This window comes from Bufo bufo, chromosome 1 (assembly GCF_905171765.1).
Source record: "Bufo bufo chromosome 1, aBufBuf1.1, whole genome shotgun sequence".
In the NCBI taxonomy this organism is placed as follows: Eukaryota; Metazoa; Chordata; class Amphibia; order Anura; family Bufonidae; genus Bufo; species Bufo bufo.
Genome location: NC_053389.1, coordinates 350,892,892 through 350,905,931, shown reverse-complemented (window position 1 = coordinate 350,905,931; position 13,040 = coordinate 350,892,892). Strand labels below are relative to the sequence as shown.

General features: G+C 41.2%; 1 protein-coding gene across 2 annotated transcripts in view; it reads left to right on the top strand.

The window, feature by feature from the left end:
• Positions 1 to 13,040, top strand: part of DOCK2 (dedicator of cytokinesis 2) — a 1,232,183-nt gene that overhangs the window by 1,033,193 nt on the left and 185,950 nt on the right. For both annotated transcript variants that reach the window (XM_040442815.1, XM_040442808.1), the window contains exon 43: positions 71 to 155. In XM_040442815.1, the coding sequence (XP_040298749.1) occupies positions 71 to 155 (85 nt within the window). The remainder of the gene's footprint in view (positions 1 to 70; positions 156 to 13,040) is intronic.

Sequence of the window (13,040 nt, the reverse complement as noted above, 5' to 3'; positions counted from 1 at the left end):
AGAATGTGATATTGCGCTGGAAAATATACTATGTTATGCACTTCGGCTGATTGTCCTTGATATCTTTTAGCTTTTACAAGTCAAATTATGTGCAGAGATTCCACTATTCAAGACCTATACGGAAGGGCACTATTGATCCTGAGAACGAGTTTGCTGTAAGTATACCCATTTGGGATATTTTATTGTTTATATTACTAAAAAGTCCATGAGTATTGCTTTAATACTGGATGTAGAACTATTAACAATAAATCACCTTAGAATTATTCAACCATTAATAGTTGATATGTAATATATATTTGATTTGTTTTTCTGCACTGGGATCAGTAATTTTCAGGATGGAACGTCCTATGTAAAGTTATGGGGACAGATTTTATAAAATGGGTTAAACTTCTTTATTCGGCAGCAATAGCAAGAATTAATATCAATGAAGAATTATCAGAAAGCTTTTATCTATCAAGGGGGACAAGACACGGGTGTCCTCTCCCCAAATCTACTTGCAATTTTTTTTAGAACTATTGGCGAGTTGTATTAGGGAATAATAAAGTATTAGTGGTTTTGGTGGCACTGGGGACAAAACCTGCCTCTATGTGGATGACACATTACTTTACCTTAGTGACATGGTGAACACATTGTCCAGGGTAATAGATGCCATTTAACATTTTAGTTCCTGTTGGGTCTGGAGATAAAATGGGGAAAATCTGTCTTTTTGCCTTTGGACAAGCAGGAAGTTAGAGGTTTGGAAGATCTCTGATGTCTAGATAAAAAATATTTTGAGTATCTGAGGATTAAAGTTGCAGCAGATATAAGGGAATATGTGACAGTAAATGTAATCCCTGTAGTTTAGAAGGTTAGAACTAAGATTTCCGTCTGGACAGAATCACACATAGAGATGAGAAAATCGAATCCCATGAAGTAGAATTCGATCCGAATTTCCAGATAAATTCAATTCGCCTCAAAGCCGGATTTCCTCGTGCTTCGTGGTAGCAAGTCGATTTAACCTGAAATAGTGGAAAAAACGAAAAAATCTAACTTGCCGTCTCAATTTTCTTGCGACGGGCCGGCCGCCAGGCACCATCTTGATTGAGGATCTCGGCTGAAATCCCGTTCATAGTGACGTATGACGTCACCACATGCCACGCAAAGCAAATTCTTTTGTAAAATTTGGCGAATCAGCCGAATCAAACTTTTCAATAATCCACTCATCTCTACACATACTCTAGGGCAGATAGGATCTCCCTTGTCCTAACTAAGGGTGACATAAACTAGTGACAGATCTCTTTAGCAAAATGCTGGGTCACTTTCTTTAACCCATACAGTACCAGCGCCGTACAGGTACGGCGCTAGCTACTGTGTTTAAAATACCAGCGCCATAGTGCTACAGCGCGCTGATCGGGCAGTCTGTGCATTAACCCTAGATGTGCCGCTGTCATCGCTGACTGCAGCACGCGCGATATCTGTGGAGGGAGGGAGCTGACATTGGATCCATGCGCTGCTGTGACGGCTGTGATAGCCTGATGGCTATGATGGCAACCCAATGCCTTCCTTAGGCATCGTGGCTGCCTGTGAAATCCAGCCCTCTGGATCTCACAGAAAGGAAACTGTAAGGCCACTTTCACATGAGCGAGTATTCCGCGCGTATGCGATGCGGGAGGTGAACGCATTGCACCCGCACTGAATACTGACCCATTCATTTCTATGGGGCTGTTCACATGAGCTGTGATTTTCACGCATCATTTGTGCGTTGCGTGAAAATCGCAGCATGCTCCTATTTGTGCGTTTTTCACGCAACGCAGGCCCCATAGAAGTGAATAGGGTTGCGTGAAAATCGCAAGCATCCGCAAGCAAGTGCGGATGCGGTGCGATTTTTACGCACGGTTGCTAGGAGACGATCGGGATGGAGACCCGATCATTATTATTTTCCCTTATAACATGGTTATAAGAGAAAATAATAGCATTCTGAATACAGAATGCATAGTACAATAGCGCTGGAGGGTTTAAAAAAAATAATAATAATAATTTAACTCACCTTAATCCACTTGATCGCGTAGCCCGGCATCTGCTTCTGTCTCCTTTGTTGAATAGGACCTGTGGTGAGCATTAAGTATAGTTACAGAACCTTTGATGACGTCACTCCGGTCATCACATGGTACGTCACATGATCTTTTACCATGGTGATGGATCATGTGATGACCGGAGTGACGTCATCAAAGGTCCTGGAATGAATGCTCACCACAGGTCCTGTTCAGCACAGAAGGAGACAGACGAGATGCCGGCAGCGCCAGCAGGTGGATTAAGGTGAGTTTAATTTTTTATTTATTTTTTTAACCCCTCCAGCGCTAGTTTACTATGCATTCTGTATTCAGAATGCTATTATTTTCCCTTATAACCATGTTATAAGGGAAAATAATAAAATCTACAGAACACCGATCCCAAGCCCGAACTTCTGTGAAGAAGTTCGGGTTTGGGTACCAAACACGCGCAATTTTTCTCACGCGAGTGCAAAACGCAGTACAATGTTTTGCACTCATGCGGAAAAATCTCGGGTGTTCCCGCAACGCACCCGCACATTTTCCCGCAATGCCCGTGTGAAAGAGGCCTAAGTGTATTACTCAGTCTAATACACTTACAGCCAATGCATTACAATATAGATGTATTGTAATGCATTGGAGAGGGGAACAGACCCCAGAGTGGGACAAAAAAAGAGTAAAGAAATGAAGTTTTACACATTAAAAATGTAAAGTTTCAAGTAAAAAAAAAAAGCGTCCTTTTCCCAAAATTAATTTACAAAATTGTAAAAAATAGGAAATAAAAGAAAAGTATACATATTAGGTATCACCGCGTCCGTATCGAACGGCTCTATAAAAATATCACATGATCCACCCCATCAGGTGAACGCTATAAAAACCAAGCCGATCAAAATGTCTTATGTACCCCAAAATGGTACCAATCAAACTGTCATCTCATTCCACAAAAAATAAGCTCCTACCTAAGACAATCGCCCAAAAAATAAAAAATAATATGGCTCTCGGAAAATGGCAACACAAAAACAAGATTTTATTCTGTTCAAAAAGGCTTTCACTGTGCAAAACTGGGAATTGGGAATCGGCATGTCCGTAACAACCTGCTCTATAAAAAAAAATCACATGAGACGCCAGCTCAGGTGAATGCTGTAAAAAAAATTAAAAAAAACTATGCCAAAACAGCCATTTTTTGTCACCTTTCCTTACAAAAAGTGTAATACCAAGCTATCAAAAAGTCTTTTGTACCCCAAAATGGTACCAATGAAAACGTCATCCTGCAAAAAGTGAACTCCCACATTAGACAATCACTCAAAAAATAAAAACCAATGGCACCTGTAAACCAATCCATCAAAATCTGCTTCAAAAGCTATATGGCGCTTCTTCCTATCTGAGTGCTGCCATGAGACCCTACAGCAGTTTACCACCACATATGGGGTGTTGCCGTATTCAGGAGAAAATGGGTAACAAATTATGTAATGCTTTTTCTCCTGTTACCCCTTGTGCAAATTAAAAATTTGGGGCTAAAGCAACATTTTATTGGAAGAAATGAAACTTTTAATTTTCACAGCTAAGTGTTTCCAAATTCCATAAAACGCCTAGGGAGTCAAAGTGTTCAGTATCACCCTTAATACATTCTTTATGGTGTGTAGTTTCTAAAATGGGGTCACTTTTTGAGGGTTTCCACTGTAGGGATACATCAGGGTCTCTTCTATACAAAATAGTGCCTAAAAACCATTCTAGCAAAATCTGACTCCAAAATCCATATTGTGTTCCTTTCCTTCTGACCACTGCCACGTGCCCATAGAACAGTTTACCACCACATATTGGGTATTTCTGTAAAATGCAGAATCAGAGTAATGTACAGTTGCAAGAAAAAGTATGTGAACCCTTTGGAATGATATGGATTTCTGCACAAATTGGTCATAAAATGTGATCTGATCTTCATCTAAGTCACAACAATAGACAATCACAGTCTGAATAAACTAAAAACACACAAAGAATTAAGGGTTATTGAGTGCAAAATGATGGGAAAAAACTATTGAAAAAAAAATTTGCACAAGGCCTCAACATAACAAAATGTGAAAAAAAGTTAGAGTTTTAAGTACGCACGCACGCACACACTCAAACACTAAATGAGCTGTTCAAATAATAAGAATTTCACTATTAGTCATACTCATTTAACCCATTAATATAATATACTGTAAACCTTTTAAAGAGGTTGTCCGCATTTTTTATATTGATTACCTATCCTCAGGATAACTCATCAATATCAGATCAGCGGGAGCCAACTACTGAACAGTTATTTGAAGAGAATGCAGCACTTGTATAGAAACATAGAAACATAGAATGTGTCGGCAGATAAGAACCATTTGGCCCATCTAGTCTGCCCAATATATCTGAATCCTATGAATAGTCCCTGGCCCTATCTTATATGAAGGATAGCCTTATGCCTATCCCATGCATGCTTAAACCCCTTCACTGTATTTGCAGCTACCACTTCGGCAGGAAGGCTATTCCATGCATCCACTACTCTCTCAGTAAAGTAATACTTCCTTATATTACTTTTAAACCTTTGCCCCTCTAATTTAAAACTGTGTCCTCTTGTGGTAGTTTTTCTTCTTTTAAATATGCTCTCCTCCTTTACCGAGTTGATTCCCTTTATGTATTTAAAAGTTTCTATCATATCCCCTCTGTCTCTTCTTTCTTCCAAGCTATACATGTTAAGGTCCTTTAACCTTTCCTGGTAAGTTTTATCCTGCAATCCATGTACTAGTTTAGTAGCTCTTCTCTGAACTCTCTCTAGAGTATCTATATCCTTCTGGAGATATGGCCTCCAGTACTGCGCACAATACTCCAAGTGAGGTCTCACCAGTGTTCTGTACAGCGGCATAAGCACTTCACTCTTTCTACTGCTTATACCTCTCCCTATACTTCCAAGCATTCTGCTGGCATTTCGTGCTGCTCTATTACATCGTCTTCCCACCTTTAAGTCTTCTGAAATAATTACTCCTAAATCCCTTTCCTCAGATACTGAGGTCAGGACTGTGTCAAATATTCTATATTCTGCCCTTGGGTTTTTACGCCCCAGGTGCATTATCTTGCACTTATCCACATTAAATTTCAGTTGCCAGAGTTCTGACCATTCTTCTAGTTTTCCTAAATCCTTTTCCATTTGGCGTTTCCCTCCAGGAACATCAACCCTGTTACATATCTTTGTGTCATCAGCAAAAAGACAAACCTTACCATCGAGGCCTTTTGCAATATCACTTATGAAGATATTAAACAAAATTGGTCCCAGTACAGATCCCTGTGGAACCCCACTGGTAACATGTCCTTGTTTTGAATGTTCTCCATTGACTACAACCCTCTGCTGTCTGTCACTCAGCCACTGCCTAATCCACTCAACAATATAGGAGTCCATGCTCAATGACTGCAGTTTATTGATAAGTCTTCTATGTAGGACAGTGTCAAAAGCCTTACTAAAATCTAGATATGCGATGTCTACTGCACCTCCACCGTCTATTATTTTAGTCACCCAGTCAAAAAAATCTATAAGATTTGTTTGACATGATCTCCCTGAAGTAAACCCATGTTGTTTTTCATCTTGCAATCCATGGGATTTTAGATGTTCCACAATCCTATCCTTTAATAGGGTTTCCATTAATTTGCCTACTATTGATGTCAGACTCACTGGTCTATAGTTGCTCGATTCCTCCCTACTACCTTTCTTGTGAATGGGCACGACATTTGCCAATTTCCAATCTTCCGGGACGACTCCTGTTACTAATGATTGGTTAAATAAATCTGTTAGCGGTTTTGCCAGCTCACCACTAAGCTCTTTTAATAATTTTGGGTGTATCTCATCAGGCCCCTGTGACTTATTTGTCTTCACCTTAGACAGCAAACTTAGAACATCTTCCTCTGTAAAGATACATGCATCAAATGATTTATTAGTCATCCTTTCTAGTGGAGGTCTTTCTCCTTCTTTTTCTTTTGTAAAAACTGAACAGAAGTATTCATTAAGGCAGTCGGCTAGCCCTTTATTCTCTTCTACATAACTTCCGTCCTTTGTTTTTAATTTAGTTATTCCTTGTTTTAATTTCCTTTTTTCATTTATATATCTGAAGAATGTCTTATCCCCTTTTTTCATAGACTGAGCTAGTTTTTCTTCTGCCTGCGCTTTAGAAGTTCTTATAACTTGCTTGGCCTCTCTCTGCCTAATCTTGTAGATTTCCTTATCTTCATTGCTATGGTTTTTTTTATAATTACAAAATGCTAGCTTTTTATTTTTCATGATTTGGGCCACTTCTGCTGAGTACCACAGTGGTCTCTTCCTTTTTTTGCTTTTACTGACAAGTCTAATGCAATTTTCTGTTGCCTTCAATAATGCACCTTTTAAGTAGTCCCATTTCTCCTGGACTCCATGTAATCCGTTCCAGTCTGATAAGGACTCATTTATGACTAATTTCATTTTTTAAAAGTCTGTTTTTCTAAAATCTAAAACTTTTGTTTTTGTGTGGTGGGACTCTTTCACAGTTCTTATATTAAACCACACTGACTGGTGATCACTAGATCCCAAGGTTTCGCCTACAATGACATCATATACCGAATCCCCATTTGTGAATACCAAATCCAAAATGGCCTCCCTCCGGGTTGGCTCCTCAACCACTTGTTGTAGAGATAACCCCAGTAGGGAATTTAGAATATCTGTACTCCTGGTAGAACTTGCTATTTTGGTTTTCCAGTTTATATCTGGAAGATTGAAATCTCCCATAATGATAACTTCTCCTTTCATTGTCATTTTAGCTATTTCTTCAACTAGTAGATCATCTAGTTCTTTAACTTGACCAGGTGATCTATATATCACACCTACACGAGTTACTGCATGGTTAGCAAACTGCAACGTAACCCAAACTGACTCTATGTTGGCCTCACCAACTTGTATTAGGTTAGATTTAATGCTATCTTTCACATACAGGGCCACTCCTCCTCCTTTCTTGCCTTCTCTGTCTCTTCTGTATAAAGAGTACCCTGGTATGGTTATGTCCCAGTCATTTCTTTCATTAAACCATGTCTCCGTAACAGCCACTAAATCTACATTCTCAGATGCCATTATTGACCCAAGTTCATAGATTTTTTTACCTAAACTGCGAGCATTTGTAGACAGGACTACTAGGATTTCTTAACCTCTGTGCTTCTGACCTGTTCTGGCATTGTTTCGGGGGGCAATTGGACTCTTTTATTTTCACTCTTTTGCCCCCCCTTCCTAGTTTAAATACTCTTTCGCAAATTCTTGGAGTTGTTCACTAAGTACATTTGTTCCTTTGAGAGAGAGATGCAAACCATCTTTTTTGTACAGTTCCTTTCTATTCCAAGTAGAGCTATCATGAGAAACAAAGCCAAATCCTTGCTCTTGACACCATTTACCAAGCCATATGTTGAACTCCTTTATGCGCCTCTGCCTATCATTCTGAACATTATGCACAGGCAGAACTTCAGAAAATGAAATGGTGGATGCAAAATCCTGTACGTCATTACCAAGTGTGATAAAAGATTTTTTCACCTCTGACACTTCATTGCAAGCCAGGTCATTTGTCCCTAGATGGACAAGAACATCCACGTCCCATTCCTGCTTTGCTTGCTTAACAATATTAATAATACGTCTTCTATCTCTTCTAGCAGTAGCCCCAGGGAGACATCTCACAAAACCATTTTCTTTAAGCTCCACACTTCTTATGATTGAATCACCCAGCAACAGCTGCTTCCTTTGAGACTTCACTTTATCTTTTTTGTTGCATACATTAGACATAGGAGTCGATGGTTTCTCACCCTCTGTGCTTGAGTCCATATCCATGTTGTCCTTACATTCTGAGAGTGCTGCAAAAGAATTATGGAGAACCACCGACTGTGGGACATGTCTTCTATCCACCACTCTAAGTCTTCCAGAACCTACATTAACCCATCTGCCATTTCTGGGGGTCCTCTGTGGCAGTGGCATTGCAGCAGTCCTAGCTGGAGTTTGTTTAACAGATAATTTAAATATTTCAGCTTTCAAAAATGCAATTTCCTGCTGCAGTAAGGAGAACTGTCTACAGATCTGACAGCATCCGAATCTCCAAAGAGTGGAACATGAAATAAATGCACAACAATTCCTGCACTGAACCAAGTCTGCCATTTTAAAGAGGAGAAAAAAAATAATAATAATAATTTGTAAGTTTAAATCAAACAAATCTTACTTTTTTATTTTTGTATTGTTTCCACCTTCCAGCCTACCTCCTGCAATATCTCTTTACTGTACTTAATGTAGTACTTGAAGGTAGTACTTGCAGCTAATGAATTAGGCCAGCTAATGAGTCTGTCTCTATATATACACACACTGCTTCCCAAGCTCCTCCCCCAGCAACAAATGTAACACCTTAGTGAGCTAGGCTCATTAGCAAATGCACAATAGCAAACACCTGACCAAATTCCTTACCTCTTTTCTTCTCTGCTTACCTGCTCGCCATCAACATTGGAATTCAAGTGAATAGGATGGAGCTCTCCCACTGAATTGAATGGGGATGAAAAAGTTGTAATTATACCTGCTCTCCGCTACAGTGGCAATGGCCAACAAGGGTTTTCTAGAGGCTGTTGTAATTTTTCGCACAATAGATTTATTTATAGTATTATACAGTATAATTCTCTGTTTAGCAAAAATGCTAATAGTTATAATATGGGGAGATACCTAAAAGTATAAAACAGGTAAATACAGTAGATTAACATTCATAGTGTTACCTTTAGTATGACAAACAGGGAGGAGACGGAGTAGGAGAGAAAAAAGTGTACAGTAGGGAACTGAAAGGTAAATGGAAGGGAATAAAGAAAGGTACTATAATCAATATTCTTTTGTTAATGAAGTATTTATCAGTTTCAGGCATTTATTATTTTTGTTCAATTTACTGTCCCATGGAAGAATTCAGCTGTCCATCACCCAAACACTGGAGCGAAAGAGGTAGTACCCACCTACCCACTTGAGAACCCTGGCCCTGAATGCCAGAAAAAAATCAGGTGTGCGCTCCGCATCGCCATCAGTGGCAAGGTCCACATATCCACCGATACGTGAACCAGTAAGCATGGGCAAGGATGTTATATCTCCCTAATTGCCCACTGGTTAAATGTAGTGCTGGCTGGCCTAAAGGGGAAAGCGGTTTGGTGCACATCCCACTGCCACCGAGGATTGCTGGACGTTTCTTGGTGATTCCTGTTGCCTCCTACTCTGCTTCCTCCTCTACTGCCTCATCATCCTCCTCTATGTCAGTGTTACTACCTGACAACAGGGGCTCAGTGGAATCACAAGGTGAAGGAAGTCACCAACGCAGATGAGGCACCGCCAGTAGGGTTGAGCGAACCCTAACTGTAAAGTTCGGGTTCGTACCGAACTTTAGGATTTTTGGACCCCGGACCCGAACTTTTCAGTAAAAGTTTAAGTTTAAGTTTGGCGATTTATTGGCACTTTTTTTATTTCAAATCCAAACTTGAAATACTGCAATAATAATCTGGGTTTAAAAAAAATATGTTTTTGGCAATATCCTACATCTGGTGCCTTTGCAGCATTTGTCAGTGTGAAATAGAAGCTTGCAAAACTTCAATAATTTTCTGGGTTTAAAAAAACAACACTTTTTGGCAAAATACTTAATTTTGCAGCCTTTGCTGCATCTGTCAGTGTAAGATACAAGCTTCAAATACTGCAATAATATTCTGGGTTTAATAAAACACCCATTTTTGTCAATCCACTACATCTGGGGCCTATGCTGCATTTGTTAGTGTGACATACAAGAATAAAATTCTGCAATAATATTCTAGGTTTAATAAAACACCCATTTTTGGCAATAACCTACATCATGGGCCTATGCTTCATCTGTCAGTGTGAGATACACACATTAAATACTGGTGTTCTATTCTGTTATTAAAAAAGCACCCATTTTGGGCAAAAAACAATTTTGCAGCCTTTGCTGCATCTGTCAGTGTGAGATACACGCATTAGATACTGGTGTTCCATTCTGTTAATAAAAAAAAAACCATTTTGGGCAAAAAACTAAATTTGCAGCCTTTGCTGCATCTGTTAGTGTGAGATACACGCTTTAGATACTGGTTTTCTATTCTGTTAATAAAGAAACACCCATTTTGGCACTTTACTGCATCTGTCAGTGTGAGATACAAGCTTGAAATACTGCAATAATATTCTGGGTTAAAAAAAAACACCCATTTTGGGGGGGCGTGGCTTGCTGCCGAACAGGGAAGACTGCTTCTAGCCTGGCTCTGCACATAGGAGAAGAATCCTTTCCCATCCTATCGTCATTTTGGGTTCCAGACCCTTGGAATCCTGCCTAAACACCTCCTCTCCCCTCAAGCTACAGTTTAAGCCAAATCTGGGACTTATACGTCAACTAAGGCCCTAGTTCCTAATTGGGGCCTACAAAGTACTCAAGATCCCCGACCTCGATTACGGGTCCCGGCTCATCCCGGGAGCGGAACTTCTCCATCTTTACAAAGATATACAATTGTGGACACTCCGCCAACCTCCTAAGGACCCAGAACCGCGAGAGATATAGCAAATAATTTGTAGGTAAGTCATTGATACTCACCGGGATCTGACTGGGAATGTGAAGCTCCGGCTGTCCTCCTGAGCGACGGTGAGGGTGGCAGAACGATCATCGGGTGGAGGGTCTGGATTACCTCGGATCCCGTCATCACCCGAACGCTGCCCTTATGCTGTGCGGACCACGTCGGGTCCCGAAAACATAGCCTGATCTGTCAAAGCACTGAGCGATTAGTCTCCACAACCCGATCCGTGCCTGATCTCACACCAGGGTACACAATCCTACCTAGCGCTCCCGCCCGGCCTTGCATAAGTTTGCGAACCTTTCAGTGCAATAAAAGCTCCATCGGACCTGTCTGTCCCCCACCTTAAGACCTATATCACTGCAGTCTGGCCACACGGCAACCGACGTCGACAAATCCTACACACCCCGAGCCGGAACCCCTCATTACAAACCAAAGGGCAACTCCAATTTCAGACATACCTGAAGCACATCCTTCAAATCCTCTGGAATCTTCCCGGGGCTCCTCCTGAATTCTATCATAAAATAACCTCTACCTGGTACAGAGGAATACCGCCACACACCTTATTTCCTTCTCTGAACATCACCCAGACCTTCAAGGACTCGTCCAAAACAAACAGGGTCACTGACCCAATTTTTCAATCTCCTCAGTATAAAGTGGAGGAGGCATAATGATGCCGTAGGGCAGAGCCTGCGCCGCTACGAGATGGCTGCATAATCGTTACTCACATCACCCTAACAGCTTGTAATTACAGCGTGGGACAACCAAAATGGTCAAGATAGGTGGCTCTAAGGCTGGAGAAGTCGCCGGACAACATAAGGCACCCACAAGTGAAGGCGAAATGGACAAATTTCTGCAGCTGTCGCCAGAGATAACAAAATGGCGCCGGACACTCCTCGCGCCCCTCACCGCAGACAGGCGGAACAACTGACACAAGACCGGGATGCTGGAGACGACACAGACGGTATGCCCATGTCTCGCTCCTACCTGAGAGAAGCCCTGGCCTCTTCATTAGCCTCGGCACTCGAACCGCTCAGTACAGACTTATCGTCCATCAAACAGGACGTGAGACAAAAAGGCAGAAGGTTGGAATCCCTAGAAGACACTCAGTCCAACATCGTACAGCACCAACATGCAATATCGCAAAGTATATATGCGATTAAAAAGAACTTGAACGCCATGTACTCAGCTATAAAAGAAAATAGAAGTAGGCGTAATAACCTACGTTTTCGCGGCATACCCGAGTCTGTAACTGCAGGAGATCTCTCCAATAGGGATGAGCGAACCCGAACCCGTGACACGGACCCGAACATTTTCATAAAAGTCTGGGTTCGAGTTCGGTGTTCGGCGCTTTCTTGGCGCTTTTTGAAAGGCTGCAAAGCAGCCAATCAACAAGCATCATACTACTTGCCCCAAGAGGCCATCACAGCCTTGCCTACTATTGGCATGGCTGTGATTGGCCAGTGCAGCATGTGACCCAGCCTCTATATAAGCTTGGGTCACGTAGCGCTGCACGTCACTCTGCTGATAAAAGTGTAGGGAGAGGTTGCAGCTGCGACGTTAGGGCGAGATTAGGCAGTGATTAACTCCTCCAAAAGACTTCATTCAGTGATCGATCTACAGCTGTGGATCATTGAACTGCTGCTATTCAATTGCTCAGTGTTTTTAGGGTGCCCAGAGCATTTTTCAGTCACTTTTTTCTGGGGTGATCGGCGGCCATTTTGTGGCTTGCTTGTGCGCCAGCACAAGCTGCTACCAAGTACATTTAACCATCAATAGTGTGGTTATTTTTTGCTATATCCTACATCAGGGTCAAGCTTTTATCAAGTGCATTTAACCATCAATAGTGTGGTTATTTTTTGGCCATATACTACATCAGGGGCAAGCTGACCTTGTCACCCAAGTGCATTTAACCATCAATAGTGTGGTTATTTTTTGCTATATCCTACATCAGGGTCAAGCTTTCATCAAGTGCATTTAACCATCAATAGTGTGGTTATTTTTTGGCCATATACTACATCAGGGGTAAGCTGACCTTGTCACCCAAGTGCATTTAACCATCAATAGTGTGGTTACTTTTTGGCCATATACTACATCAGGGGCAAGTTGAGCCTGTCACCCAGCGCCTAAAAAATAGGCCTCACATTTATATTCATCAAAATCCGTACTGTTTTAGCTGGTCAAGTTATTTTTACTGTCCGTCAAAGCACAGTTTTTGTTCTGGGTTGAAAAACAATTCCCAAATTTGCAATTCTCAAAATTAGTGGTTTCTGCTGTATCAGGCCTACTTTAAATCTATCCCTAAAAGGGTATATTAGATTCAAGGTGCTGATAGGGTAATTCTCAAAAACTTAACACACACGCTACAGTGCAGATCCAAGTCTAATTCTGTGATTAAACGTATACCTGTCACCCAGC